The sequence below is a fragment of the Palaemon carinicauda genome, chromosome 3, assembly GCF_036898095.1.
Source record: "Palaemon carinicauda isolate YSFRI2023 chromosome 3, ASM3689809v2, whole genome shotgun sequence".
NCBI lineage: Eukaryota > Metazoa > Arthropoda > Malacostraca > Decapoda > Palaemonidae > Palaemon > Palaemon carinicauda.
In genome coordinates, this window is record NC_090727.1 from 157,229,261 (window position 1) to 157,256,327 (window position 27,067).

Consider the following 27,067-nt stretch of genomic DNA (forward strand, 5'->3'; position numbering starts at 1 on the left):
CTTGTTGTATACACGACACCCACAAGGTGATCGCGCGAGGGTAGTAACCTCTGCATTCCATGCTTTTATCTTTCTCTAGTATATTTGGAAGATTTATATTAGAAAAGTGTAAAGAAGGACCTTTTCACCGGCCGTCACAGGCCGCCCCAAAAAGCATATTTGCAAGAAAAGAATTTGCCCCTAAAATGCCTTCTCTTGTTACATAATGCTCCTGCTCACCCTCCAGACCTGGATGAGGATTTAGTCGATCAGTTAGGCTTTAATCAAGTTAAATATCTACCGCCTAACACAACTTCTCTGCTACAATCCATGGATAAACAGGTCATTTCTAATTCTAAGAAATTATATACTAAAGCCTTGTTTCAGAAGCGTTTTTGCAGTCATTAATGACACTCGGCTAACTTTGGAAGAGTTTTGGAAGAATTATTTTCACATTCTTAATTGCATTAACCCTACTGATAATGTGTGGAACCAAGTGACCTACCACACTATGAATAAAGCCTGGAGAAAACTCTGGCCTAATTGTGTACCAGAGCGAGATTTTGAGGGCTTCAGTACTAATGACGAAATTATGAATGAAATTGTTTCCCTAGGACGAAGCATGGGCATGGAGGTCAACAATGACGATGTCAATTAGTTATTGGAAGACCACAATAACGAGTTTATTTACAGGAGAGTTGGAACACCTTCAAAATGAACAACAAAAGACTTTGGCTAAGGATATGTCTTCTGGGGAGAAGGAAGGGAAGGTGGATACCCCAAGTTCAATTATTAAAGAAAGGTATGCAAAGTGGGAGGAAGTTCAAACTTTTGTTGAAGACACCCATCCTGATACCATAGTAACCAATAGGATTATAAAACTTCAATGATAATGTTGTCACATTACCGTAACATTCTGCAAAAAAGGCAAAAGCAACAAACATTGGATCAGTTTTTAATTAAAGAAAAACCTGCCCCAAAGCGACAGAAAAGGGAAGAATCCCCCTAACTTCAATTACCAGAGGTTTATATGAAAGGGGATTCCCTCTCCCGACAACAACTCCCTTCCTCTCCACACCACCATCCACTTACGTCATCACATCGCAACAAAAAAGGTAAGTTTTTTATGTTAATATCATTTTTAATGCCCTTATTTTTATTGAGAGTTTCACATGTGTTATTATTATTATTATTATTATTATTATTATTATTATTATTATTAATATTATTATTACTTGCTAAGCTACAACCCTAGTTGGAAAAGCAGGATGCTATAATCCCAGGGGCCCCAACAGGGAAAATAGCCCAGTGAGGAAAGGAAACAGGAAAAATAAGATAATCCAAGAAAAGCAACATCAAAACAATTATTTATATATAAACTATAAAAACTTCAACAAAACAAGTGGAAGAGAAACAAGACAGAACAGTGTGCCCGAATGTACCCTCAAGCAAGAGAACTCTAACCCAAGACAGTGGAAGACCATGGTATAGAGGCTATGGCACTACCCAAGACTAGAAAACACTCGTTTGATTTTGGAGTATCCTTCTCCTAGAAAAGCTGCTTACCATAGCTAAAGGGTCTCTTCTATCCTTACCAAGAAGAAAGTGGCCACTGAACAATAACAGAGCAGTAGTTAACCCCTTGATAGAAGAATTGTTTGGTAATCTCAGTGTTGTCAGGTGTATGAGGACAGAGGAAAATCTGTAATGAATATGCCAGACTATTCAGTGTATGTGTAGGCAAAGGAAAAATGAACCATAACCAGAGAGAAGGATCCAATGTAGCACTGTCTGGCCAGTTAAAGGACCCCATAACTCTCTAGTGGTTGTATCTCAACAGGTGGCTGGTGCCCTGGCCAACCTACTACCTGTATTTAAAGCTTGTGTAAAAAAATACATAACTGCATCACTTTTCTATGCTAATATATCATGCTACTAGCAAATAATCTGTGGCTTGGAATGTTTTTTTCACTTCTACATAAATTGAAAAAAAATTTAAGGGGTCAGTGTATTAATGCTCAAATTTTTTTATGATATATTTCTTTTGTAATTTACAAAAAAATTCAATCACATTGAAAAACTATGAACCCTCTTTATACAAAAATTTATTCAGGATCAAAATGGAAAAATTTTCAAATTAATATCAATTGTAATTTTTTTTACAAATATTTTTCTACACACGAGAAACATATTTTTGCCGCATATTTTTTTTCTTACACATATCTAAGAATTTATTATAGATAGACATAATGTCTTCTATTGGAATTCTGATTATTGTCATAAAAAAATAACCATTTAGAAAATAAATGAAACAAAAATTAATGTTATAGCTAAAAATGTTATTTTCATTAGTAAAATAAATTTTTGAATATACTTACCCGATAATCATGTAGCTGTCAACTCTGTTGCCGACAGAAATCTACGGTAGGGATACGCCAGCGATCGCTATACAGGTGGAGGTGAACACCACAGCGCCATCTGTGGTCAGGTACTCTAGTACTTCTTGTCAACACCACCTCAATTTTTTCCTCGGTCCACTGGTTCTCTATGGGGAGGAAGGGTGGGTCAATTAAATCATGATTATCGGGTAAGTATATTCAAAAATTTATTTTACTAATGAAAATAACATTTTTCAATATTAATCTTACCCGATAATCATGTAGCTGATTCACACCCAGGGTGGTGGGTGGAGACCAGCATACATGTTAACACAGAAGCTAAGTATCCCGTATTTTATTTTATTAGTTATTCAAAAATAACATAAAATAAATAAGTACCTGGTAAGGAAGACGACTTGAACCATTACTCTGCCTTTATTAAGTACGTCTTTCTTACTGAGCGTAGCGGTCCTCTTAGGATGCTGAACGACTCTTAGGTGCTGAAGTATAAAGGGCTGCAACCCATACTAAAGGACTTCATCACAACCTTTAACCTCGGCGCTTCTCAAGAAAGAATTGACCACCCGCCAAATCAACAAGGATGTGGAAGGCTTCTTAGCCAACCGTACAACCCATAAAAAGTATTCAAGAGAAAGGTTAAAAAGGTTATGGGATTATGGGAATGTAGTGGCTGAGCCCCCGCCTACTACTGCATTCGTTGCTACGAATGGTCCCAGGGTGTAGCAGTTCTCGTAAAGAGACTGGACATCTTTGAGATAGAATGATGCGAACACTGACTTGCTTCTCCAATAGGTTGCATCCATAACACTCTGCAGAGAACGGTTCTGTTTGAGGGCCACTGAAGTAGCCACAGCTCTCACTTCATGTGTCCTTACCTTCAGCAAAGCAAGGTCTTCTTCCTTCAGATGAGAATGTGCTTCCCTAATTAGGAGCCTGAATAGGTAAGAAACTGAGTTCTTAGACCTTGGAAGAGAAGGCTTCTTGATAGCCCACCATAAGGCTTCTGATTGTCCTCGTAAAGGTTATGACCTTTTTAGATAGTACCTAAGAGCTCTAACTGGGCAAAGTACTCTCTCCAGTTCGTCCCCCACCAAGTTGGACAGGCTTGGGATCTCGAACGACTTAGGCCAAGGACGTGAAGGAAGCTCGTTTTAGCAAAAAACCGAGCTGCAAGGAACATGTAGCCGTTTCAGATGTGAAAACTATGTTCCTGCTGAAGGCGTGGATCTCACTTACTCTTTTAGCTGTTGTCAAGCACACGAGGAAAAGAGTTTTTAATGTGAGGTCCTTAAAAGAGGCTGATTGGAGAGGTTCAAATCTTGATGACATAAGGAACCTTAGGACCACGTCTAGATTCCAGCCTGGAGTGGACAACCGACGTTCCTTTGAGGTCTTAAAAGACCTAAGGAGGTCCTGTAGATCTTTGTTGGTGGAAAGATCCAAGCCTCTGTGGCGGAAGACCGCTGCCAACATACTTCTGTAACCCTTAATCGTAGGAGCTGAAAGGGATCTTACGTTCCTTAGATGTAACAGGAAGTCAGCAATCTGGGTTACAGTGGTACTGGATGAGGAAACTGCATTGGCTTTGTACCAGCTTCGGAAGACTTCCCCTTTAGACTGATAGACTCTGAGAGTGGATGTCCTCCTTGCTCTGGCAATCGCTCTGGCTGCCTCCTTCGAAAAGCCCCTAGCTCTTGAGAGTCTTTCGAAAGTCTGAAGGCAGTCAGACGAAGAGCGTGGAGGTTTGGATGTACCTTCTTTACGTGAGGTAGACGTAGAAGGTCCACTCCTAGAGGAAGAGTCCTGGGAATGTCGACCAGCCATTGCAGTACCTCTATGAACCATTCTCTCGCGGGCCAGAGCGGAGCCAACCAACGTCAGCCGTGTCCCTTTGCGAGAGGCGAACTTCTGAAGTACCCTGTTGACAATCTTGAACGGCGGGAATGCATACAGGTCGAGATGGGACCAATCCAGCAGAAAAGCATCCACGTGAACTGCTGCTGGGTCTGGAATCGGAGAACAATACAACGGGAGCCTCTAGGTTATCGAGGTAGCGAACAGATCTATGGTTGGCTGACCCCACAGGGCCCAAAGTCTGCTGCAAACATTCTTGTGAAGGGTCCACTCTGTGGGGATGACCTGACCCTTCCGGCTAAGGCGATCTGCCATGACATTCATATCGCCCTGAATGAACCTCGTTACCAGCGTGAGCTTTCGATCTTTTAACCAGATGAGGAGGTCCCTTGCGATCTAGAACAACTTCCACGAATGAGTCCCTCCCTGCTTGGAGATGTAAGCCAAGGCTGTGGTGTTGTCAGAGTCCACCTCCACCACCTTGTTAAGCTGGAGGGACTTGAAGTTTATCAAGGTCAGATGAACCGCCAACAGCTCCTTGCAATAGATGTGAAGTGTCCTTAGCTCCTGATTCCATGTTCCCGAGCATTCCTGTCCGTCCAAAGTCGCACCCCAGCCCGTGTCTGATGCGTCAGAGAAGAGACGGCGGTCGGGTTTCTGAACAGCCAAAGGTAGACTTCCTTGAGAAGAAAGCTGTTCTTTCACCACGTGAGAGTAGACCTCCTCTCTTCGGAAACAGGAACTGAGATCGTCTCTAGCGTCATGTCCTTTATCCAGTGAGCCGCTAGATGATACTGAAGGGGGGGAGGTGGGGTCTCCCTAACTCGATGAACAGTGCCAGCGATGAAAGTGTCCCTGTTACTCATCCACTACCTGACTGAGCATCGGTTCCTTCTCAGCATGCTCTGGATGCAATCTAGGGCTTAGTATATCTTTGGGGTCGACGGAAAAGCCCGAAAAGCTCGACTCTGAAGATCCATACCCAGGTAGACAATGGTCTGGGATGGGACGAGCTGGGACTCCTCAAAATTGACCAGGAGGCCCAGTTCCTTGGTCAGATCCATAGTCCATCTGAGAATCTCCAGACAGCGACGACTTGTGGGAGCTCTTAAAAGCTAGTCGTCTGACGGAGCCGGACACAAGATCATGGTACTGCTGCACAGTCTGTGAACTGTCAACCATGGGGAAGCGAGGAAGTACAGTGACAACCCGAAGCTGTCTAGACTGTCTGGGTCGTACAGACAACTCCTTATCGGGTTGCTGAGGTTGCCGCACTGCGTCACAACAAGACACTTCTGCTGGTTGTTGAACGTCTTCCCAGTGACACACTGACTCCGTAAACAAAAAATCCTCTAACAAGGACTAAGCTTGGACTGCATGTCTTGCAACACAGCTCAAGGTCTATGGGAGCAGGTGTGGTAACAGACGGGGTTAGCGACTGAAGTGGAACCATTACCCTCCCTGGAAGCATGCTATGCTTAAATAAAAGTCCATAGGAGGCTAAGCAGCTAAAGGCTCCTCTCCAAATTACAGAGTCCTCAAGGGAAAATCAGAAGGAGGGAGAATAGCACTTTCTCATCTACAGGAACCATATCCGAGAAAAGCTAAGTTCTCTCAGTGAGGGTTTCACTGGTGCAAAAGCAGCAGACTAGAAGGCAACGTTATGAAACTGCTTGACAGTCTAGTGAGTTGGCAACAACCAAAGATGTGTGACTGAGAAGCATGCGGTAAGGTATGCAGAGCATGCTGTATGTAGAGCAGGCTGTAAGGTAAGCAGAGCATGTTGCATGGCGTGCGGCTTATGCTGCATGGGATGAGGCTCATGCTGCATGGGATGAGGCTCATGCTGCATGGTATGAGACTCATGCTGTATGGGATGAGGCTCAAGCTGCAAGGGATGAGGCTTATGCCGCAAGCGTTGAGGAGGATGCCGCATAGTATGAGGCTCCTGCCTCATGGGTTGAGGCGGTTGCCGCATAGCATGAGGCTTTTGCCTCATGGTTTGAGGAGGATGCCGCATAGCATGAGGCTCCTCATAAGCATGAGGCTGCCTGATGGGTAGAGGAGGATTTTTTAAAGAAATCTGAACCTGACACTAATCTAGCTGTCCGAGGATTTACCTGGTGAGACATCAGTCTCTTTACCAGCGAGTTTTACCAGATTTCCCCGGGCCACCACGTGACACAATTGGTAGTAATTCATTCAAATTACCCCTAATGAGTCAATATGTATAAATATCAACACAACATCGTGTTCAAATAGAAATAAATTTCTACCTCATACTTGGGATCGAACGCTAGCCCCTTCTAATGAAAGGCCAGGTCGAAACCAACCATGCCACGAGAGCCCATTCAAGAGTTGAGGTTCTTGCCTCAAGAGTGGAGGTGGCTGCCGCAAGAGTTGAGGTTGCTGCCTCAAGGATGGTGGAGGTTGCCTCAAGGATGGTGGAGGTTGCCGCAACGCAAGAGGTTGCTGCATAGCGCTGGTATCTGGCAACTCCCAATGCGGCAACTCACGCGTGGAGGTAGGTTGAGGAACCTCAACATCATACGTCTGGCAGGGTGGACTGCGCAGAGGTGGAGTTGAGGTTGCTGCCTCGAGGATGGTGGAGGTTGTCGCACCGCAAGAGGTAGCTGCCTCGAGGATGGAGGAGGTAGTCGCAACGCAAGAGGCTCCTACCTCAAGGGTAGAGGAGGTTGCTGCAAAGCATAAGGCTCCTGCCTCAAGTGTTGAGGAGGTTGCCGCGTGGCAAGAGGCTCCTGCCTCAAGGAAAGGGGAGGTTGCTGCACAGAGCTGGTATCTGGCAACTCCCAACGCGGCAGCTCACGCATGGAGGTAGCTTGAGGAACCTCAACATCATACGTCTGGCAGGCTGGACTGCGTAGAGGTGGAGGAGCGCTCGCAGGAGGAGGTGTGTTAACCTTCTCTGCCTGAAACTCCTGCATCAACACCGCAAGCTGAGACTGCATTGTCAGCAGCATAGACCACTAGAGTTTAAGAAAGACAACAACAAACGGAGCTACTGTCCGTTGAAACTGAGGGTCTAAAACAGCTGGTGCGGCAACAGACGGAGTTACTGTCTGTTGCGATACCACCTTGCCTCTCTGGGAGGTGTGCAGTTGTCGTACTGCAGCAAGTCCGAACTGACCCAGTGCTAATGGCACCACCTAGGAGTTGGACTTGCGCGGAAGGGACCGACTTGCACTTAAAAGCTGCAAGATTTGGTCCATGGTTTCTGCGAGAAACCTCTTCCGCAGACGAGGAATAAATGGGCTCTCTCGTCTTTGTGTGGGTGGGGTGATCACGTCGGCTACGTGAGTTGGTTACACCCGAAACCACGGAGGGAAACGTCTGTTCGTCGATCAAGGCCTGCTGAACCCATAAGTCCTTCGACATTACTTCTCCCCTGGGCTTGGGAGCTTGTAAGAGGTCCCAGACTAGGCGAACAACTGGCACGAACAGACGAACCCTCGAACGCAACACTGTAACACTATGCGCTTATCACTTTATCACTTTTGATTTTCTGTTTGCACTTATTTCACTGAACTCAAAACTTTAAGTGGTTTGTACCTGAAACACGCAATTCTATCCTTCATTAAAAGTTAGTAATTGCGAAAACAGTATTACAATGTAACAGAAAAACATAATGAAAGATAAATAATTCAGTGGCTGGAAAAGAGATTAAACACTAGATCAAATAAACTACGTTTAAAATCTCTCACCGCATAAAGTCTGAGAACAAGAATAAAACTCTAGAAACGTTTACCTTCTTCCCCTAAAGAGACTAGGGAGAAGAGCAAAAACGATAACAACGTTACCCGCTTGAACGAAACGTTTACCCTCCTCTCTCTCCCTCCGTCTCTATCTCTCTCTCTCTCTCTCTCTCTTGACTTAGCACCTGAGAGAAGAGCCCAATTATATATATCGTTAAAACATATTATTGTTAAAGGAAAAAAACTGAAAGGTTTCCCAAATAAAAAGTTCCTTTATTAGAATAGAACCATTTAAGCTAAGAAAGAATGAACAAAACGCTAGAATCAGTTTACTCTTACTGCAACGTGACACCGTGAATACTCTCTCTCTATCGTAACGATAGAGCGCAAGTTGAACGTTCTGAACGTCAACAACTGCAGAGACGAAACAAAACGTTAGTTCAACTTTGAAAACAGTACAAGACTATCAAAGAAATTCTTTCAAAAACATTAAAATGGCATAATATGTTAACAGGTAAAAACGAAATGACGGGCTCAAAGTTAATTAACTTCGGTTCCAAGAAAAGACCGCCTACTATTAGGAAAGGTCGAATATAAACAAATATAAAAATTAATTTTAATAAGTTTATAATAAAAGGAAGTTAATCAAAGAGGCCTATAAAAGGCGGAGAGATATAAAATAAATCTATAACTTTGTTAAGCAAAATTAAGAGAGTCTATACTCTCTTCAACACCAACACTTCCGTCTAAGGGAAGGGTCGGCCATTTAAAAGTGAAAGAGAGTTCATACTCTCTTCGTACCAAAATTAAATAAAAAATTAAATCAAATTAATTCCAAAAACTTGCTAAGCTAATGATATAGCTTCCTGAATAGCGAAGGCTAAACTCTAGAGCAAATACATCACCAAATCGTGAGCAATAACTCCAGAATCAACAGCGTATCCATGTAGGTCTAGCCGGAGGCACGACAGAGGAAAAATTGAGGTGGTGTTGACAAGAAGTACTGGAGTACCTGACCACAGATGGCGCTGTGGTGTTCACCCCCACCTGTATAGCAATCGCTGGCGTATCCCTACCGTAGATTTCTGTCGGCAACAGAGTTGACAGCTACATGATTATCGGGTAAGATTAATATTGAAAAAACTATGATTGCTATGGTAATTTGTAAAAAGAAACATTTCTTTCTAGTTTCTTGCTAGTGCTCAGGAGCTCATTCCTGCGGTGGCCAATGTCGTTACGTCCCTAACTGGTGAACGCCAAACTGGAGCATGAGTTCCACTCAAACTTGTTAGTTCCTTTAGTCGCTGCAACCTCACCATCCTTGTGAGCCAAGGATTGGGGATTTGGGGAAGCCTATGGGTCTACCTGCTGAGTCATCAGCAGCCATTGCCTGGCCCTCCTTGGTCATAGCTTAGGTGGAGAAGAGGCTTGGGTGCTGATAACATGTATATATGGTCAGTCTCTAGGTCACTGTCCTGCTTGATAGGGGAATGTCATTGTCCCTTGCCTCTGACATTCATGAGCAGCCTTTAAATGAACAACACTAATTAACTGTGCAATTGTCAGAGTTGAAACGCAATAAAACTGTAAATAGTCTCAAGGGGATATTCAATTTACTAAAATACCAAAGACTGACACAGTTTTGTTGCTTTCCAATAACTGATAGAGGGTCTCGTTACTCTACTAGGGGCAAGTTTCCATTGAAAAGAAACTAGAATGTTCTGCATTTACAAATATTTGGTGTTACAAACACAAATTCAATTGAAATCATAAATCTCAGATAATGTATCAAAAGTTCATATACTGTAGTAGGATAATGAAATGCTGTAATAATACAGCATCATATAATCTAATACAGTACTGTACGCAAAACAGCATCTGAAAAACGATCTAGGCCAAATTTTAACAAAATTTTACATACAAACAATTCAACTTGAAAAACAGCTTCTTGGAACCAATTAAGTTGTAGTTGAGGACCATCTGTTCAAGAGGTTTATCTATTCTAAACTTTAGGAGTAAATGTAAAAAAAAGTCAAGCTTCGGGAAGAGAAGCAATATGAACATCGGGGCAGATTCATAGAAATCATAAATTTCCTTACTAAATCTCTGCTTTTTTTGGCTACCTTATATCCTAGGGTAAGTTTCTAATCTAATAACTTATGTGCTCTATAACATTTACCCCAAAAGCAACCACGATGTAGCTCTTTACATAGGACAGATCCAAAGAAGAGAGTAAATTTTAGATATTCCTTAACTGTTTATAAAATCTCAGGCAATAATGCCGTGACCCTGATAAAGCGATACTTTACTATTGCGAGACATTACTCTTTTTATACTTTGTAATGTTAGCGGCGCCCGGTTAAAAAGAACGAGGGATGTAAACAGTATCCAAAGTAGGCGGCCAAGAAGAGAATAGTAACGTTATGTGTAAAAGTAATATGTGTCGTCTGTAACACCGAGAAGGAACAATAAATAGGTGAGCACTATCCACGAAGCGTGTATCTAATCCACCTTAGCTCTACGGAAGTGTTATGTCAAATATAATTAGAAATTGCTTACAATAAAACTTTAAGGAATGCAACACTGCATACTATAAAATTTACTATGGTGGACTTACCAACTTCTCTGTTGTGAATGTCAAACTGCCTTAAGAGTTTTCTCTTCTCACTGACAGTTGTATGACTGAAGATGCATGGGACGAAATTTGGAGACAATTTGTTATCACTCTTCTCACCTGTGTAGAAAAATAAACATTTATCATCATACATGTTTTCAAAACATATCCATAACAACTTGAGTAACTTACTATTTAGTTATGGCAATAGATGTAATGAAAAATGTATACTTTTGAGATAAACTGTATTTTATTGTTTGTTTGTTTTATGAAATCAAGTTCAATCAGGGAAGGCACTGCCAAGAGATTATACAGTATACTGTACAATAGTTACAAGTACTGTATTCAGCACCATCATATCAGGATGTTGACAATATATAAATATAAATTAAAGGGACAAATCTAATTGGATGTATCTTAAAATTATGAAAATTTAGGTATAGGGTTTATTTTCAAATTATGAAAACTTAAGAGGGATTTTTAACAATTAACTCAAGCAGCCAACCCTGCAGTACAATGGGATTAATTTAGCCATATTAATATCTAAATAACCTCTAGTATTTTAGCTAAAATGACAAATTCGGAGATAATTTGTATTTTTCCTAACCATACAAACCTTAGCTATTTACATTGGGTTTACCTTTCGACGTAGCTGAAATTGACGAGCCAATAGATTTTAACGAAGGTTAACTACCCCCGCGCTAGTTAGCTGGGGTAGGGGAAGGGGTAGCTTGCTACCCCTCCCCCCCACACACCGGTGATTTGCTTCACTTCACTTAGAGGTAGGACTTGACTTGGGGGACAGGGCTGGCAGGCAAATATGTGTAAATAGCTAAGGTTTGTATGGTTAGGAAAAATACAAATTATCTCCGAATTTGTCATTTGTTCCGTAACCGAAATACAAACCACGCTATTTACATTGGGTGACTTACCCCTTAGGAAGGGTGGAAAGTCCCCAGCCTTACTGACTTTGGCTCTACCCGGGGACTCCGACTCCAAGTGAGCAGCACTAGAGAAAAGGAGTCCCTGCACCTCACAAGTTCCTTGCTTCGCAAGGAACGTGTGGCCTACATAAGTTGTGTGTGGAGGAAGAGCGTGCCTCGTCCTATGAAGTTGACCTTGAGACCTTTAGATAGGAATCCAGGATAGGACGTTCCCAATACCACCTCGCCAGGGTATGGGGGACGCGACAATATTAAGGTTAATACTAGGAACACAAGGAAGCATGGTTTACCTGCAGAGGTTGAGGTCAGCTATGCGGAGACCAGGATGCTGCTTCCCCAAGAGAGGGGAGGATGAAGAAAGAAGTAAGGGTGAGACATACTCTTTCATTCACGCAGACTAAAACCGGGTAACAACGCCCTCAACCTACTGCTACTTGTCCATAAAGGAGCCTGAGGTTAGACCAGCTGTTGTGCAGCCACCACAGGGCCGATAGAAAAAGTATCGAGGCTCCTGTGGGTCACGTCCTGCAGGTAGTGGGCTGTGAAGGTCGTCTGACGCTTCCAGACCCCAGCTTGAAGTACCTGCGTCACAGAGAAGTTTCTCTTGAAGGCCAGGGACGTAGCGATGCCCCTGACGTCGTGTGCCCTAGGGCGACGTAACGGAGGAGGGTCCGGATTCAAGGCGTGATGGATAACCCTTCGAATCCAAGCCGAGATGGTGTTCTTGGTGACCCTCCTCTTCGTCCTGTCTGTGCTAACAAACAATGCTTCCACCTGAGGACGAACTGCAGCTGTTCTCTTCATGTAACACCTCAGACTCCTCACTGGACATAATAGCAGCACGTCTGGGTCGCTTGTTACAGAACGGAGACTCGCGACCCTGAAAGAATCGAACCGTGGGTCAGGCACTCCAGGGTTCTGAGTCTTGGCAACAAACTCAGGGACGAACCTGAACGTTACCTCCCCCCATCCCCTTGAATGGGCGACGTCGTACGAGAGACCATGAAGTTCACTAACTCGCTTGGCAGAGGCCAAAGCGAGCAGGAAAGCCATCTTCCAAGACAGGTGGCGATCAGAGGCCTGGCGTAATGGTTCGAAGGGAGATCTCTTAAGAGCCCTGAAGACCCGAACCACGTTCCAAGGAGGTCTCACTTCCGAATGAGGGCAGGTAAGCTCATAGCTACGTATGAGTAAAGAGAGTTCCAGCGAGGAAGAAATGTCCACTCCTTTCAGCCTAAAAGCCAAGCTTAAGGCTGAGCGATAGCCTTTCACCACCGAGACCGAAAGGCGCATTTCCTCCCGCAAATAAACGAGAAACTCCGCTATTGCTGGAATAGTGGCATCGAGTGGAGAGATACCCCTCCCACGACACCAACCACAGATGACTCTCCACTTCGCCTGGTAGACTCCCTCTGAGGACTTTCGCAGGTGCCGAGACATTCTCTCCGCAACCTGTTGCGAAAAGCCTCTCTCCGTGAGGAGACGCTGGACAGTCTCCAGGCGTGAAGCCGAAGCGATGCTACGGCTCTATGGAAGATGTTGCAATGTGGTTGTCTGAGTAGCTCGTGTCGTGGGGGAAGTTCTCTCGGGAGCTCCGTCAGGAGCTGCAGAAGGTCCGGGAACCATTCCGCGTGATGCCACAGCGGAGCTATCAGAGTCATCGACAAGTTGACCAATAGTCTGGTCCTGTTGAGCACCCTTCTCATCAGACAGAACGATGGGAAGGCGTACACGTCGATGTTGTCCCACCGTTGTTGGAAAGCATCTTGCCAGAGTGCCTTGGGGTCCGGGACTGGGGAGCAGTACAGGGGCAGTTTGAAATTCAACGCTGTCGCGAACAGATCCACGGTCGGGGAACCCCACAAAGTCAGGACTTTGTTGGCTATCTGAGGATCCAAAGACCACTCGGTACTCACTATCTGCGAAGCCCTGCTCAGACTGTCGGCGAGCACATTCCTCTTGCCAGGAATGAAGCGAGCTGATAGTGTTATCAAGTGGACTTCGGTCCACCTCAGAATCTCTACTGCAAGATGGGATAGCTGCTGCGAAAAGGTACCTCCATGCTTGTTGATATAAGCCACTACCGTGGTGTTGTCGCTCATCACCACCACGGAGTGAACCCCCAGGGTCCGTTGGAACTGTTGAAGAGCCAGGAAAACGGCCTTCATTTCTAGCAGGTTGATGTGCAGGTACTTTTCTGATTCTGACCAAAGGCCTGAGGTCCTCTGGTTCAGAATGTGCGCCCCCCACCCTTCTTTTGACGCGTCCGAAAACTGTGTCAATTCCGGGGGGAGGACGAGAAGATCCACTCCCTTTCGCAGGTTCTCGTCGACCAGCCACCACCGCAGGTCCGCCTGTTCCAAAGGTCCTATCGGGACCAGGAAGTCCGGGGAATCGGATCCTTGATTCCACCGGGACTTGAGCCGCCACTGCAGGGATCTCATCCTGAGACGGCCGTTTGGAACCAGACGGGCCAGGGAGGACAGGTGACCTAAGAGACGCAACCACGATTGGGCAGGAAGCTCTTCTCGCCTGAGGAAGGGTTCTGCCACCCTCCTCAGCCTTGCTATCCTGTCGTCTGATGGAAAGGCTTTGTGGAGATTGGTGTCTAACAACATGCCTAGATAAACCAGTCGTTGGGATGGCTGCAGAGAGGAATTCTCGAGATTTACCACGATCCCCAGATCTTGGCAAAGTCCCAGAAGCCTGTCTCGGTGTCGAAGAAGGGCCGACTCCGAGCTTGCTAGGATCAGCCAGTCGTCCAAATAACGGAGGAGACGGATGCCGTTCCTGTGCGCCCACGACGAAATCAGGATAAACACTCTGGTGAATACCTGAGGTGCTGTGGAGAGACCGAAGCACAGCACCTTGAACTGGTAGGTCTTGCTGTCTAGGCTGAATCTCAAGTACTTCTTGGAAGACGGATGGATTGGGTTCTGGAAGTACGCGTCCTTCAGATCCAGTGTGCACATGAAGTCTTGTGGTCTCACCGCAAGTCTGACCGTGTCCGCTGTCTCCATGCTGAACGGAGTTTGCTTGACAAACTTGTTCAGAGCTGAGAGGTCGATGACGGGTCTCCAGCCTCCAGACGCCTTCTTTACAAGAAAGAGTCGACTGAAGAAGCCTGGGGAGCCGTCGACGACCTCCTGGAGAGCATCCTTCTTGAGCATGGTCTCGACTTCTGCCCGAAGGGCTAGCCCCTTTACCGATCCCATGGCATAGGAGCTCAACGACACTGGATTCGCTGTCAGGGGAGGTTGAGATGTCGTGAATGGGACACAATACCCTTGGCCGATCACGGAGACCGTCCAAGCATCGGCCCCATGTTGCTGCCACCTGTGTACGCAACTTTGAAGGCATCCCCCCACAGGTGGACAGGCGGGGGGACTGCCACTCCTAGCGCTTGCGGCCGCGGCCGCTCCCTCTAGGAGTCTTGCCTCCCCTGGAGGACTTACCGCCCCTCTTGTCCTTGGCAGGAAAGGGCTGGGGCTTAGACACCACTTTCTTAGCTGCTGGCGCCTGCTTCGGTGTCTTGCGAGGCTGCTGCTGATGTTGCTGCGGAGCTGGAGGCTTGTAGGGCCGAGATGCAAGGGCCCTTTGGAGGAGGGAGTCCTGACTCGACTTCCTCCACCTCTCAGCTGTACGTTCCATGTCCTGGGGCTCAAACAAATTCCCCCCGAGGAGGGAGGCGTGTCTGAGCCTGTTGATGTCCACGGCGGGGATCTTCGCATCGATCTTCTCGGTCACCGCAACACGACGCTTGGGCACCGAGTTGGCCCAAAGGTTGGTAACCTGATGCGCCAGGAACTCGATGAAGCTAGTGCCCGAGAGGAGGAAGGTCTCCAAGGCCTTCATATTGCTCTCCTTAGACAGATCCTCAGAGCGCAATAGGATGCCCAGAGAACCTAGCCAGACATCCAGCCACGAAGTGGCCTGCATGGCGCACTTCGTGACCTCCTCATGGCTTAGAATCTCCGACGCCGAGAATGTCACCTGCCGGGCGGAGAGCTTCTCAAGAGGAACTCCCCTAGTAAGCTCTTCTACCGAATGGTGGAGGGGAAGAACGAGGCTAGACTCCCCCATGATCTGAAAATACCTCCTCTGCTGGAGACGAGGAGGCGGGAGGAGTTTGTTCCCGGCAGAGGAACGACTGGAGGTAGCGAGTACTGCGAGCTGAGCATTAGCCCTGGCTCTGGCACTCTTCAGCCCCTGGGACCAGGGCAGAGCCGCGCTGGCCTTTGAGGGCTTCTGAGTCCCATAAACCTGATCCAGCACCACGAAGTGGCCTGCATGGCGCACTTCGTGACCTCCTCATGGCTTAGAATCTCCGACGCCGAGAATGTCACCTGCCGGGCGGAGAGCTTCTCAAGAGGAACTCCCCTAGTAAGCTCTTCTACCGAATGGTGGAGGGGAAGAACGAGGCTAGACTCCCCCATGATCTGAAAATACCTCCTCTGCTGGAGACGAGGAGGCGGGAGGAGTTTGTTCCCGGCAGAGGAACGACTGGAGGTAGCGAGTACTGCGAGCTGAGCATTAGCCCTGGCTCTGGCACTCTTCAGCCCCTGGGACCAGGGCAGAGCCGCGCTGGCCTTTGAGGGCTTCTGAGTCCCATAAACCTGATCCAGCACCGTGCCCTTGCCTTCACGGGGGGCGATCACAGGGTCCATGAACCCGTTGAGCTGTCTCATCAGGTCCAGGACCTGCCAGAAGGCATGCTCAGACTCTTGCTGCTCTCCTCCCTGCGGACTGGCAGCTAAGTCTCCTGTCCCCGGAAGTTCTTCCTGGGAAGACACTTGGACGTTCTCCCGGGGTCTAGCTGGTTCCTGACGAATACGTACAGAAGACTTCGGCAACGTCTTGGAGTCTTTGGGTTCCGACCTGGGTGGGATACAAGACTCCAGCAAAGTGGTCTGGTAGGCACCTTCCGCGCGAGACGATTCTCCTCCACGAGGAGGTGACTCCCCCCTTGGTGCCGAGGGAGAGACCACCGCCTCACTGGACTCTCCCGAGGACGGAAAAGCCTCGTCTGCAGGAGAAGGAGAAAACGACTGCGAAGTCCACTCCTCTCCTTCTCTTCAGCGGGGGCGAGGCCGTCGCTGGCTTGTGTCCTAGATCGGCGAGTGCCGGCTTCATAGCCTTCACTAACGCCCGCATCAAAAGACCAAACCAGGACTGCCGAGACACGGACACAGAGTCCGAAATTCCCGCTGGAGGGAAGGGGATCGGGCGATCCTTTGGAGTGGACACCACTGAACCTGCCTGTAAAAAAGAAGGGGAAGAAAGTTGCCTTGACCTCTCCGAAGGTTCTTCCTTGTCCTGCAAAAGAGACCTGCGCTTAGGTGGAGGCGATCCCGGCTGCGACCTGGCGACACGCATCCCTGCTGCTGCCGCGAGCTGCGGAACCCGACGCGAACGGGGGTCGTGCTGACGCTCGCGCGAGGGTGACACGAAAGATTCGCGCATGAGGGCCTGTTGGAGCGCAATCGCGCGGAGACAAACGAGCGCGGGAGCGATTGCGAGCGGGCGAACGGGCGCGTGGGCACGTAGGCGAGTGAGCGAGCGGGCGAGCAAGCGCGTTGGCGAGTGAACGCGTTGGCGCATGGGCGAACGAGAGCGCTCAGGAGACCGCTGAAGGCCCGGGGACCGATAGTGTCCTGGAGACCTGTGACGCGTGGGCGAGCAATGGCAAGTCGGCGATCGATGGCGCGTTGGCGAACGCTGGCGCGTTGGAGCGTGGGCGAGCGATAGCGCGTAGAACGCTCAGGCGAGCGACACCGCGTGGGCGAGCTGATCGCAGGGGACCAATGTTTCTCTGGATCTGCTGGGCGCTGACGCGTAGGAGAGGGCTTGCGCGCAGGCGATGGATCACGCGGAGGGTCTGGAGATCGCCGGCGCTCAGGGGAACGCTGACGCGCTGGAGATCGTTGATGCGCAGGAGATCGCTGACGAGAACGAGAACGTTGACGCGTCGGAGATCGCTGTCACGCTGGAGAACGCTGGCGAGCAGGGAGACGGCGCGTAGAAGGCTGCGCAGGAACTGTCGGCGCGACGCACAAAGGCGAACGCTCACGAGTGGGCTCAGGAAGAGGAGGCGCGTGGGCGTGCAGGAACTCTAGATGTATGCGCAGGAGACCGCGGGCGTTGCTGGGCAGGAGAAAGCTGACGAGCAGGATCGCGAGGGCGAGGAGAAGTTGAGTCCTTGCCCAAGTCCTGAACCGGAGTTCTAGGGCGCGTGTCAGGAACTGGAAGCGCAGGTGCGCGTTGACTGGCAGGAGATCTAGTGCGCTCAGGAGACCGTTGGCGCGCTGGGCGCGCAGCAGGAACAGGAGGATGTTCGTTATCCTTAGGAGAGCGCTGGCGAGCAGTAGGGCGTTGATCATCAGAAGAGCGCTGGCGAGCAGGAGAGCGCTGGCGATCAGGAGAGCGCTGACGAGCAGGAGAGCGCTGACGAGAAGGAGAGCGTTGGTGTGCAACTAGGCGTGAACGCGCAGAAGGGCGCGTAGGGGAACCCTGACGCGCAAGGGAAGTGCCCACACCGTGGGCGACATCCCTTTGCCCCGAAGGGACCGGTGCGCGTCGGCTGACGAGATCAGGCTGCTGGCCGTCTGCACAGGAAGTAGAAGGTCTGGAAGGCGTAGGAGAACGTGAACGATCCCCGGAGAGGTCTAAGGACGTGGCTGCTACAGACTGCTTCTGGTGAGGAGAGTCCCCATCGGAGGACGCAGGAGGAGAAGACTCGAAAAGGCGCCTCTTGACACCCTTATAGGGAGACGGGAGGCCCTTGCGGCTAAGCGGACGATGAGCCTTACGGCGAAGGCGGCCACGAGGGAGGTCGTCAGGATCATCAGTCCTCCGAAGAGGAGTCTCAGTCAGAGTGCTCCCCCGAGGGGGAGACTTAGCCGCAGGAGAGCCCGTAGGACCCCCTTCCCCCTCCGAAGGATGTACAGAAGGGGGAGGAGAGCCTTCAGCAACGTCATCACCATCAGGCGCCGCAGAGGTTTGACCAGACTCGTCGGAAGCCTCTGCCACCACGACGTCGACGATAGACAGAGGATCTACCTCTGCTATCACCGGCGACTGCTTGACAGCGGCCCCCAACTGAATAAGGTCAAACAGGGCTTCCTTGGAGGGCAGGCCCTTAAGCCCCAAGGAACCCCAAAGCTGAAAAAGATCATCATTATACATGGAGTTAACATTATCAAAATCCTCCCCCGGAGGAGGAGGGGGAACCGCCCCGCTATGGGAGGCGACGCCCTCTCCCGCACCCCGAGGTCAGGAAACAGAACTAGGGCCTGCGCTCCCACTCGGCGGCCTCTCAACAGGAGCCGGACTAGGGGGAGCTTCGCAGGAGGTTTGGGCGGCGGAAGAAGAGTCCCGAGAGCCTTCCTCCTTCAAGGCAACCCTCGAAGGAGAACGGTCTCTCTTGGACTTCTTACGCCGGCGGGCAAACCTCTCCCACTGGGAGGCAGACCACTCCCTACACTCACTACAAGTATTTTCACTATCACACCGTCGGCCTCGACACTGCGGGCAAAGGGTGTGAGGATCAGTATCCACCGCAGACATGAAGGTACCGCAAGGGCGGCCGGCAATCCCAGGGCACTTGCGCATGATGAACAGCAAAGGGCGAGGCCAACTTCAAACACACAAAGTCTGAGGAAAAGCAAAAAAAAGATTAAGGCTGTCAAAAAACGAGGATGATAGACAGAGACGTCTGTTCATCGTCCGAGCCAAAAGTGAAGTGAAGCAAATCACCGGTGTGTGGGGGGGAGGGGTAGCAAGCTACCCCTTCCCCTACCCCCGCTAACTAGCGCGGGGGTAGTTAACCCTCGTTAAAATCTATTGGCTCGTCAATTTCAGCTACGCCGAAAGGTAAACCCAATGTAAATAGCGTGGTTTGTATTTCGGTTACGGAACAATGAATAATTCTGACAGAAAAAAATTATAACTGTCATACAACTGGGTCAATACTAGTTCAAGATTTTAAATTAGTATCATAACATCACACCAATGATCCATCACCTTCCCGAGTTTAACATTGTTCAAATTAACACATTTCCTTTGTAGCCAAGAATTCTGAGAAATTACAATGGAATTGTAGTAGAGTGTTGTGGGTCGTTGACTTTCATGAAAATCATACACAGTAATGTAATTTGATACAGAATTTCTTGTTTTTTTCCTTTTAACAAAATATGACAAATTTAAAAGTAATTTGGATGTTTCATAACTATACAAACATGGGGTCTTTATTATCATTATTATTATCATCATTAATATTACTTGCTAAGCTACAACCCTAGTAGGAAAAGCAGGATGCTATAAGCCCACGGGCTCCAACAGGGAAAAAATAAAATATTTTAAGAACAGTAAGAACATTAAATTAAATGTTTCCTATATAAACTATAAAAACTTTAACAAAACAAGAGGAAGAGAAATAAGATAGAATAGTGTGCCAGAGTGTACCCTCAAGTAAGAGAAGTCTATTCCAAGACAGTGGAAGACCATGGTACAGAGGCTATGGCACTACCCAAGACTCGAGAATAATGGTTTGATTTTGGAGCATGATTCTTCTAGAAGAGCTGCTGACCATAGTTAAAGTTTCTTCTACCCTTACAAAGAGGAAAGTGGCATTACTGGAGAATGGATAACAGCGAAGCTGAAATACGGCAATTAAAAATCATAACGAGGTGTCAGCAACCAGCCGGTAGTTACCTGCTTATAGCAGGTGTTACCTTGCCAGGAATGGAGACAGTTGGGAAGAAAATACAGGGTTGAGATTTAGTTTGTGTTCAAAAAATATACAATTCACAAATAGTGATACTTTTGAGTAATTACTCTATTTTTAATTTAGTATATATTTTGATATATCAAATGTACGCTGGCATCATGAACATCTGTTTGGTTGACTATGATCGTGAAGTCAGTTCCAGGTCGTTCAGTGAAGAAACCAGGCCAGTTCTTTTTATAATTCTAACTTGTTTTGCATGTGGGAAATTGTTTTAAATTATGAAAAAGTAATAGAGGAAAACAAGAGATTTGCACACTTTGGCAGTACCTGTATATGGAGAACGTGGTCTTGTAAACAAATACCAAAAATCATAACAAGGTGTCAGAAACCAGCCGGTAGTTACCTGCTTATACCAGGTGTAACCTTGCCAGGAATAGAACTGGTTGGGAAGCAAATACAGGGTTGGGATTTAGTCTAAGGGTATGGTTATGGTACGGCAGTCTAAAGGGGGGTTTGGTCGCCAGTAAATTAGGTGGGGAACCTGAGGTTAAGGGGTAATCTTGTATTTGTTTCCCTTTTAAAAAGTTTTTTAGTCAGATTTTGGGATTTTAAAATCTAAAATTTGAAAAATATGAGTTTCTCCTTACTTACATTAGTATAGTTCAAAGTATCTATGCATAAAATAGGAACACTTATTCTTTTCTTTAGGAAATACTGTTCTATAATAGATATTCATTCTCATTAAAATTACCTATTTGGCCTCTCCCGTCCAACTACATATCCTCCTAAATTACCTATTAATAAACCAGGAACACATCTTATTTTCTTCATTAGAGATATTGGACTACACTGTAATCTTATTTAACCATTAGTTAATTTTGCAAATTTACTTGAAAATACTCTTACAATATAATTTTTCACTCATATTACAACAAATGGTGCACAGGTATAAATTTAGCAAATTTATTGCTATGCTTGGTCGTAAACTACAAATGGCACACAGGTATATATTAACCAAATTTATTGCTATGCTTAGTGGTAAACAACAAATGTCACATAGGTACAAATTTACGGAGACTTTGTATATTAGCAACCAGTTCCTCTAACATAAACTTTCACCCCTAACCTAACCTACAAGTCGTGTCCTTACCTACTTACCCCAGTGAACCCCCTTACACTGCCATATTCTTACTTGCCCATCATCATATATATACAGGTGGCCGCTATCATACATACACCCCAAATTTACCAAATTTATTACTATGCTTACTAGTGAACAACAAATGGCACACAGGTATAAATCTAAGAAATTTATTGCTATGTTTACCAGTAAGAAACAAATGGTGCATATGTATAAATTAACACCATCTCCTGCTATACCTACTCGTAAACACCAAATGGTGCACAGGTATAAATTCACCAAATCACTGGTAACACTATCATGTACCCCCGTCATACCTGACAGTAATTCTCTTGTAATATCACTCGCATAAATATTATACAGTAGGAAGCAGCCAAAGGAAACTTCCATCAGGACGACATGGTTCGAGCCCAAAAATAGATTTTTCCTACATCAAAATCCCTTTTATTGCTATGCTTAAACTACCATATATAAGATTTGAAGGTACACACAGGGCTATTTAGAATTGACCTACCAAGTACGAAATGATCACTGCAAACTCTACTGAAGGCAGTTGGCTTCCAGTCTGCACCCCGTCCAATGGCCTTTATCCATTTAGCCCTTCTTTCCAGGTTGAATTTTGGAATTCTGTAAAACCTTACTATTTGATGGTTGCCTTGTTTAATACGTTTATTTTTGCAACTTGGGACACAGCAAGTAGAAACCATATTAGCTCTAAAGAGTCAACAGTTCTTCAGGAGTCACGTTTTGTTATTGTTATTGTTTACTATAGACTTATATGGAAGATGAGACACTTAAGGGAATTGACATATGTATTCAAACTTTGAGTAGAGCAATCAACAGATGGCACTACTGCTGCCCATTTTATTGTTTGCCATGTTTTTGCAGGGGCCTGCATAATGGATTAAAAATTCAAAGGAAAAAAAAAAAGAAAAAAAAACAATATATACATCAAAATGATTTATTACTATATGAGGAAGATTAGTGATGAATGTTGGGAGTCATTTGGGATAACGGGAGCTTGTATCTAGTTCCACAGAAACCAGCAGAATAAGTTTGCGAGAACTCTATCACTTATTATCATTATTATTATTAAACTACAACCCTACTTGGAAAAGCAGGATGCTATAAGCCCAGGGCCCCCAACAGGGAAAATAGCCCAGTGAGGAAAGGAAACAGGGGAAAATAAAATATTTTAAGAACAGTAACATTAAAATAAATATTTCATATATAAACTTTAAATAATTTAACAAAACAAGAGGAAGAGAAATTAGATAGAATAGTGTGCCCGAGTGTACCCTCAAGCAAGAGAATTCTAACCCAAGACAGTGGAAGACCATGGTACAGGGGCTATGGTACTACCCGAGACTAGAGAATAATAGTTTGATTTTTGTCCTTCTCCTAGAAGAGCTGCTTACCATAGCTAAAGGGTCTCTTCTACCATTACCAGGAGGAGAGTAGCCACTGAACAATTACAGCGCAGTGCAGTAACCCCCCGGGTGAAGAAGAATTGTTTGGTAATCTCAGTGTTGTCAAGTGTATGAGGACAGAGGAGAATCTGTAAAAAATAGGCCAGACTATTCGGTGTCTGTGTAGGCAAAGGGAAAGAACCGTAACCAGAGAGAAGGATCCAGTGTAGTACTGTCTGACCATAACTCTCTAGCAGTAGTATCTCATATTCATGGCTTAACTTAAATATACCACAAGTTCTGTATAAGCTTCCTTTTTCGTAGGTTACACACGCCAGCTTTGTTTTCACCCTGAAATTTGATTTTCTCCGATACAAGGGTGTGCTATTTCCTTCTATGGATGTCATTTATCTTTCATCTCATTTTCTTCAATAGTTCCTCTTATCTGATCCATAATTACGCCTCTAATAATGAAGCGATTTGAGTTCATCTCTTTTATATATTTCTCCAAATCAGGACTAAAGTGTCTTTTTTTTTTCTTTCATACATTACTTTCACCAAATGAAACTTATCCTATTTTCAAATACTCTTCGTGAGGTTGTTGTAGCTTAATTACTTAGTTTTTTCTATACTCCTGATAAATAACAAAATTAGGATTTAAATCTTCCTTATTTTCACAAGAATTGTTATACAGTTTACATTTATTCTTTTATCTTTTTATAATGTTTAGTTTTAACGTATTTCCTTGCTCTAATGTGCATTACTGATGCAAATGTCTCATCATATATTCTTCTTTAAATACGCTTTCCACTTTTTGTATATGTCTAAGCTTACTTTACAATTCAATCATTCTTTCCAGGTTTCAGTGTCCCACTTTCTGGTTTCTGACTTTATTTAGTTTTTTTTTTTGGGGGGGGGTTATTCCACAATCTTCCTCCTTTTCCTTATACATCTAAGATTATTGCTCTGTCTTGTGGAAATGCCACCTTGTTCAATAACTTGGCGGGTATCCCCACCCCAAACAGCTGGTAAGTTAGGGGAATTGCCGTCCCTTTCGGCCACCATGGTATTCTTCACTCTTTCGGGAGGAGTGACCCTGCAAAAAAAAAAAAAAAAAATGAGAATTCTGGTTTCTCATGCTGAGGAAGGTCTCTATCGGGTTACGGGTAGCAGATGACATCAAGGCGCCTGCTTTAGTAGGGAAATATGAGGCTTAGCTGGAGGAGTGGGAAAATGTAATGAAGCTGCTCTCCTGAACAAGGTAGCCTGGCTATTTTAATCCCAGCAGCGGTAACAAGGTCAGGTGTTGAGTGATGGTTATGTTGCATAAAGCTAGTCTCTACAGTGCTTTCCATCTCTAACAGCTGCATCCCCACTCTTAAGAATGCAGTTGCCCCAGAAAAAAAAAAAAACACGGATGAAACAGAAACTCCAGGCCTTTAGCTCTGAAGGAAACAAGATCTTTGTATTGTATTCATACAGTAGGATCTGAAAGGTTTTCAGAAACTGCAAAAAAGGGCACTGCTCGTGATCAGTGGCCCAGCCAAAATAAGAGGTCATCTCTAAGTTAGCTTGGCAAGAGAAAACAGCTGATTGCGAGTCAGAGTTGCATCGTCTGTGTCGATGGGCAAAGGGGTGGGGTGCGCTTCTTCTGGTACGTAAAACTTACCTTACTCGGCCATGGAAGAACAAATGGCAACAGGTCCAGTGATATTGCAGCTCTGAGACCTGCTTCACTTGTTGTAAGGTGTCAAGAACCTGTTTTGGACCACGGAATGTCCAGATTATGCCGTGAACTCTGAACTCTTGAGTACAGGGCACTTCCAAATTAATTATATTTATTATTATTACTAGTTAAGTTACAACCCTACTTGGAAAAGCAAGATGCTAAAAGCCCAAGGGCTCAAATGGTAAATATCCCAGGAAACAAGGAAATGTAAGACTGTAGATGCTCCGCTGAGCCCGAACTGACTTTTGGTTGGTGCTTTGAAAGTGATACAATTAGTTGATCTTTATGTGCCCGAGATGACGACCGTTTAGGGCGAAGGAATCAGCAATTCTCTATCCGGATAAGTAAGACCCATGGTACTCGAGGGGTAAGAGGCACTTCTCACTTCATCAAAAACTGAAGGGTGGGTTCCCAACAACGGAAATGGAGGAACTTAAGGCGAGTGTGGAGATGGTTGGCGTATAACAGCAAGGTGCACAATTGTGTATTCCTAGCCAGGTTGCGAGTAGCACGCAGAGGAGAGATTTAAGGATTGTACTCCGAACTACTGAGAAACCACATCAGCAATTAAGAGCTGCTAAGAGGAGCTAAGAATGCTCGTAGAGGGAGATGGAAAGCAAGAAGAATGAGGAATATCAGCTGATAACCGGCAAGCATCAGTCAGAGCAAGCTGGCTGAAACTAAAGGATCAATGACAAAGGTAGAATCCTTGGCTTCACATTGGAGGGCAGGAGGAACTATGTTGTTAAAATCCATACTAACCACTTGGTCACCATCCTACATTACTGTGTCCTGGGTAAGAGCCGATAACGAAAGATCAGACAGAGGGAAGATCTGGGCTAGAAAGGGGAGATATGGACTTCTTACTCTCCTTCCAAAGCCAAAAGCAATCGAAGGAGAGTGATCGGTTTTAACCTTCTCCTTTGGTCAACCATGGAACATCTCTCATTGGGAGGATGAACACTCCCTTCACACACACACACACATCAAGAGGACTCAGATAAGCATGTGTCCTCCACACATAGGAGAGGGGCATCACTTGATACCAGGACAAGTGCACATGAAACACTTGGCACTCATTATGTAACAGAAAAAAAGGAAGATTAAACAATGCAAGAAATCTGGAGGCCAGTTACAGACATCCAATCACTGCAGCACCCAGAATTACAGTGGAAGACAATGGTACAGAGGCTGTGAGACTATACAAGACTAGAGAACAATGACTTGATTTTGGAGTGTCTTAGAAAAGCTGCTTACCATGGCTAAGGTGTCTTCTACCCTTACCAGGTGGAAAATCACCACTGAACAATTTTAGGGTAGTAATTAATCACTAGAGTGGATTAGAACTTTCAAGTCATCTTAATGTTAGGTATAAATGTATAGTGGGAGGAAAGCAAAGAATGTGTAAAAAATAAGTCAGACTATTTGGTGTATGTGTAGGCAAAGGAAACATGAGCCATAACCAGATATCACAAACCTAAACTCACTCACTCTCTGGTACTCATCAACAACCACCTTGCAATCTATTTCTTTAAAATTCAATAATGATGATAAGAAAACACACACCAACTAAGTGTTTGATTTCGAAAACAAGGGTCTCATGATTATCAAGGTTAAAGGAAGTAAAAGATCAAAATAAATTATACAAACTTCCTGACCACAATCAGGGATTTCTTTACGGCATTGGAGATTGTAAGAAGGGCATCACATGCTTCACATGCTTCAAGGCCTTGGCCAAAGCCAAATTGCACACTAGGGAACAGATGAATACCTCCAGCTTAACTATTTAGAAGTTTTTTCAAAAAGACACTATAACACCATAGATAACATGGGATATATGGAAATTTAGTGGTATCAGCTGGGCTTTTGAGCTGTCACTAATGCATTTACATAATGGAGTAACATCAGCAAATCCTCCAAGATATGAGAAAGGACCTTGTTAACATGCAGGAAATAACACCTCAGGCACTAAGAAATCGGCTCTTTATGAATAAAATGACAAATTCGAAGATAATTTGTATTTTTCCTAACCATACAAACCTTAGCTATTTACAAAGGGTTATTACTTTTAGCGTAGCTGAAATGGCGAGCCATTAGAATTTAACGAGGGTGTATTACCCCCGCGCTAGTTAGCGGGGGGGTAGGGGAGTGGTAGCTAGCTACCCCTCCTCCCCCTCACACACAGGTGAATACTCACTTTCACTTAGAGGTAGGACTTGTCTTGGGGGACAGGGCTGGCGGGCAAATATGTGTAAATAGCTAAGGTTTGTATGGTTAGGAAAAATACAAATTATCTTCGAATTTGTCATTTGTTCCGTAACCGAAATACAAACCACGCTATTTACAAAGGGTGACTTATCCCTTAGGAAGGGTGGAAAGTCCCCAGCCATACTGGCTTTGGCTTTACCCGGGGACTCAGAATCCGAGTGAGTCGCACTCGAGAAAAGGAGTCCCTGCACCTCACAAGTTCCTTGCACCGCAAGGAACCATGTGGCCTATGTAAGCTTGTGTGTGAAGGAAGAAGTGTGACCCGTCTTAGGCAGTTGACCTGGAGTTC

General features: G+C 45.7%; 1 protein-coding gene across 2 annotated transcripts in view; it reads right to left on the bottom strand.

Annotated features, from left to right (window-relative positions):
• The window catches only part of LOC137638710 (uncharacterized), a 44,185-nt gene extending 22,027 nt beyond the window's left edge, over positions 1 to 22,158 (bottom strand). The window contains exons 1-2 of one of the 2 annotated variants that reach the window (XM_068371030.1): positions 21,887 to 22,158; positions 10,563 to 10,679 (exon numbers count right to left, since the gene is read on the bottom strand). In XM_068371030.1, the coding sequence (XP_068227131.1) occupies positions 10,563 to 10,679; positions 21,887 to 22,079 (310 nt within the window). In that variant the 5' untranslated portion in view covers positions 22,080 to 22,158. The remainder of the gene's footprint in view (positions 1 to 10,562; positions 10,680 to 21,886) is intronic. The other variant, XM_068371029.1, reaches the window with a different exon arrangement.
• Between the last annotated feature and the right edge of the window lie 4,909 nt (positions 22,159 to 27,067).